General features: G+C 36.0%; 1 protein-coding gene across 1 annotated transcript; it reads left to right on the top strand.

Annotated features, from left to right (window-relative positions):
* Nucleotides 1-1,491: 1,491 nt before the first annotated feature.
* Nucleotides 1,492-3,658, top strand: LOC118271450 (alpha-(1,3)-fucosyltransferase C-like). The gene is made up of 3 exons (XM_050695717.1): nt 1,492-2,481; nt 2,905-3,015; nt 3,442-3,658. Exons 1-3 carry the CDS (start codon nt 1,502-1,504, stop codon nt 3,656-3,658), a joined length of 1,308 nt encoding a protein of 435 aa, XP_050551674.1. The 5' UTR covers nt 1,492-1,501.
* Nucleotides 3,659-4,109: the final 451 nt, after the last annotated feature.

Below are 4,109 nucleotides of genomic sequence, written 5' to 3'. Positions count from 1 at the left end.
CATAGTCAGGGGTTGTTCGACACGACGTCACTTTGACAAACATAAGGAAATCATTGAAAATAGCTACTTAAATTATTCTGGTTTTATCGCATATTTAGAAAGTGTGTTGTTTGTTTTAGAGTTTGATTAAAATTTTACTTTCACTTATTTTCTGGTCACAAAAAATTATAATTAAATCAAATTATATCTATTATACATAAAGGTACAATAATAATAGGGTAGATGACTAATTATTATTTTAATGTCCGTCTTGTAGAGTATTTTAAAATATTAGACTCAATTTTTATTTTGTTACAAACACAATAATATGAACCCCAACAAAACCCAGCGAAATCGGTTCAGCTGTTCGGGATATTTACGCTTAGCAACATAGCAACACATTTAGCGATTCATTTTTATATTATAGATAACAATCCACTTAAATACTTATGTATTATATACCTATCCTATAAAAAAAATATACTGCCTTCCTTTAAAAGCGATTATGTCGTACTTAATCTAAAAATTTTAGAAATTTCTAAACATTTTATTCTGAAGGCTCGAAACCTTTGAAAAACAATTTATTAATGATGAATATGCAAACGAAACAAAAGCCAAAGAGCATATTGTAATGTTAAGCAGTTCCGGGGCGGGAGACAGCGTTATGCAAATCCCGGGACAACTTGTCACGGGATTCCGGTCCCGGGATCACGGTCGACCGCCGATGTCGACACCAAAGCATCTTGGAATTGTCTGAAATTAATATACACGCTATAGATATATTTGTTGGTGTAAATTGTTAATGGTAACACTTTTAGGAAGGAAATTGTGAAGGACAGATGCAACTATAAAAGTCACTTCATGTAAAAAGTTAAATTTAATTTAAGATATTTTCTAATTGAAAAATAAACTAAACAAATGAATGTGGGATAATGTATTGTAAATTTGGAATTAAACTTTGACGACGAAAAATTTGAAGGCTAATTCCAAGAATATTAGCATATTTTTAACGGTTAATGTACCTAGTTAATATATAAAGAAGTAATTTTACAAACTTTTTCTCAATAAACAACCAACGCTTTTACTTAACAATGAAATCCCATCCAACAATGTCCTTTACACTTATATCGCCTGCGTGATTTTATACGTATCACATTTTACAGTTAAAATAAATCTCAGCTTGGCCACCACTAGTGGGGGCGCCACTCGTCTATTTATCGTCATTTGCATACCGGACGCCGACACCACCACACGTTCGCGAACGCTCGTGCGAACAAAGACATTTTAATATTTAATTTTCTATTTAGTATAATTGCCCACATATATCTCGTTCACTAAAAAGTTTTACCGCGTTGATTTCACAGTGCAATTCCCACTGTTTAACATCATAAAGCAGTGCATTTTTTAATTGACGTCAGAAACATTCTTCCTCGTAATCCTTCGTGGTGTTTACAAAGCCTTAACTGAACTGTAAACAGTCCCATTATTTCTTTAAGCATAACTGAAATACTCTTTCTCAATCATGTTTAAGATTTCGAGGATTATCATTGTGTGTGGTTACACTTACTTTCTTATCCAATATTTAAAGTTATCCTTAAAACCAGTGATAACAGAAATTAACATTGAATACGTGTACCGTTTGCCCCGAACTATGAACAAACACAACAAAATGTTGACAACACACTACAACGTAAGTACATACCTAAGGTCGTATAGAAAGCCAGAGAGATTTAAAACTGATTTGAAATTTATACTCAAGTTTACGGCAACGTTTTCTGAATCTGGAACATTTGTATTGTTCAAAAACGGGCAAAGTCCTTTTATTGAAAACAATTGTACGTATTATAACTGCTATTTAACAACAAATAAGAAATACCTAAGAGATTTAAGAGATTTCGATGCTATAGTGTATGATGTTGAGCACTATTGGGATGGACAGGTCATGTTAAGACATCCCTATCAAAAATTCATCTTCATGGCTTCCGAATCAGCTGCCAATTTCCCTCTATGCGATGATCTGTACGACGATTATTACAATCTGACATGGACTTACAAACTCAACTCAGATATTCGCTGGACTTACATAACTATTACAGACAAGAAAGACAATTTCGTTGGTCCAAAGATAAATATGACTTGGGTGGATCCTATGGAGCCTACACCTGAAGAGGTTAAGCAGAAAATTGCTGGGAAAAAGAAAGCAGCTGCATGGTTCGTGTCTAACTGTAAGGCGAAAAGTGGACGACAAAACGTGACGATGATGATTGAAAAAGAATTGAAGAGATACGATAAGAACTTGACAGTAGACGTTTATGGGTTTTGTGGTCAGAAGAAATGCCCAAAAGACAATATAGAAGAATGCTTGTTTCTCCTTCAATCGGATTACTATTTCTACATGGCGTTTGAGAACTCGATCTGTGAGGATTACGTCACTGAGAAGGTTTTGTATCCGCTGCAGAATTACGCAGTACCGATAGTGTTCGGTGGGGCTAACTATTCCAGGTATGCAATTACTTTAATTGTGTAGATAGGTTTCGGTAAATTATATTCTGTGTAATTATTACTCGGAGTAACTAAGTGGGCTTTAGATTTAGTTAGATTTTATAGTTATAAAGTTTAATATTACCTCTAAACTTGAGTCCATATTCGAAGAAAACCAAGAAAAAAACATTGAACTTTTTTGTTGGCAAAAATTTTGTTGTATCCTTTTTCGGATCGGAAAACTTCTAATAACGGTTTCTGCCTATAAATTCAAATTAATTTCATCTCAAAGATTCAACAATTATCAAGATTTTTTTAACATTCTACATTATTCTTTTACTTTTAATTATTTAAATAGTTAACGTTTAGTTGACGTTCATTATATTTTTCGTTTCCATGTATCAGGAATAAAGTTATAGATTTAACCGATCAAGTCTATTTCAGGTTCCTTCCACCTGGTTCATACATCAACGCTCGAGAGCTGTCCGCCTCTCAAGTAGCTAATTTGATCTTTAAAGCTATGAATAACCCAAAAATCTATGAAGACTACTTCAGGTATGTTATGACAGAGGTATCGACACTCGCTTATAAATCTGAACCATTTTAAATGCGATCTCCAAGTCATCTGCTAAGCGTAGAGATTATAGCAAAAACTGTAGCAATGGACTGCTGTTGAGGATCATCCAGATCTACCAGGCCTTTCGTGAATTACGCCATTGTGCGTGTGGCGCCTCAAAGAGTAATCAGACCACGACAGATGGGGCCCAGTAGGGCTGATACCGACCCGAAACTGTTGACTTCCTAGCGGGCTACCGGGGCTCCGGCTTGAAAAACAGGAGTAGGAACGGGATGGTTTCTAGTCAGTCTGACACTCCTTCTCGCCTCGCCCAAAGCGGGAAAAGTCATTGAATGATTTTCTCCCCTTAAAAAATATATAACGCCATTTTAGAACTCTTAAATTGATCCTATTCATCATTGCAGATGGCACAACCATTATAATTATGTAAAGACTCCACCAAACCACGACATCTGCAAGCTCTGTCAGATCCTAAACGAGGATGGTGGTAAGCACTCCTCATACAAACACTTCAGAACCTGGTGGAACCCTGACTACCCTTCAATGTGCACCAGGGGAGTTGGAAAGTTCATCGGAATGAAGCCAAACTCCATGATGGTGGCAGAAGCTGAAAGAAAGTGACAGATTGTTTTGTTTTTAAAAATAAACGTTGAGTTTTGCTTTTGTATCGAGGGTGCGTTTACAATATACAATTTCACATTGACCCATGACTCCCAGACCCGGAACAATGATTTGTTTTTCGAACCCGCGAAATAAACGTTGCGTTTATTTTTAAAAACAAATCACACACTCACATAATTCACACACAATAGATAATTCCTAGTCCCGCACTAGGATTAACTCTTTTGTCGTGGGTGCGTTTACAATACATTCAATTTCACATGTTACACTTGATTACCAGACCTGGAACAACAATCTGTGTATAACACAAAGAGTAGTTCCGTGCGGGTTTCGTACCCGCGACACGTTACGCGGCAGCCGGTTGCCTAGCCGCCACGCCAAGTGTGCAGTCTGTAGTTTAAATAGTCAATTCAGTTTTAAATGTTTAAGAATAAAGATAAGAGAATATCTT

The sequence above is a fragment of the Spodoptera frugiperda genome, chromosome 9, assembly GCF_023101765.2.
Source record: "Spodoptera frugiperda isolate SF20-4 chromosome 9, AGI-APGP_CSIRO_Sfru_2.0, whole genome shotgun sequence".
Taxonomy (NCBI): domain Eukaryota; kingdom Metazoa; phylum Arthropoda; class Insecta; order Lepidoptera; family Noctuidae; genus Spodoptera; species Spodoptera frugiperda.
The sequence above is the reverse complement of the archived record's forward strand: the minus strand, read 5'-3'. Positions and strand labels throughout refer to the sequence as shown.

What these genes read in the sequence shown, in the direction of transcription:
- LOC118271450 (XM_050695717.1), top strand. Translation starts at nt 1,502, where the DNA reads ATGTTTAAGATTTCGAGGATTATCATTGTGTGTGGTTACACTTACTTT. An exon ending in GGTGGGGCTAACTATTCCAG is followed by an intron (nt 2,482 to 2,904) that starts GTATGCAATTAC and finishes AGTCTATTTCAG; the next exon opens with GTTCCTTCCACCTGGTTCAT. An exon ending in ATCTATGAAGACTACTTCAG is followed by an intron (nt 3,016 to 3,441) that starts GTATGTTATGAC and finishes TCATCATTGCAG; the next exon opens with ATGGCACAACCATTATAATT.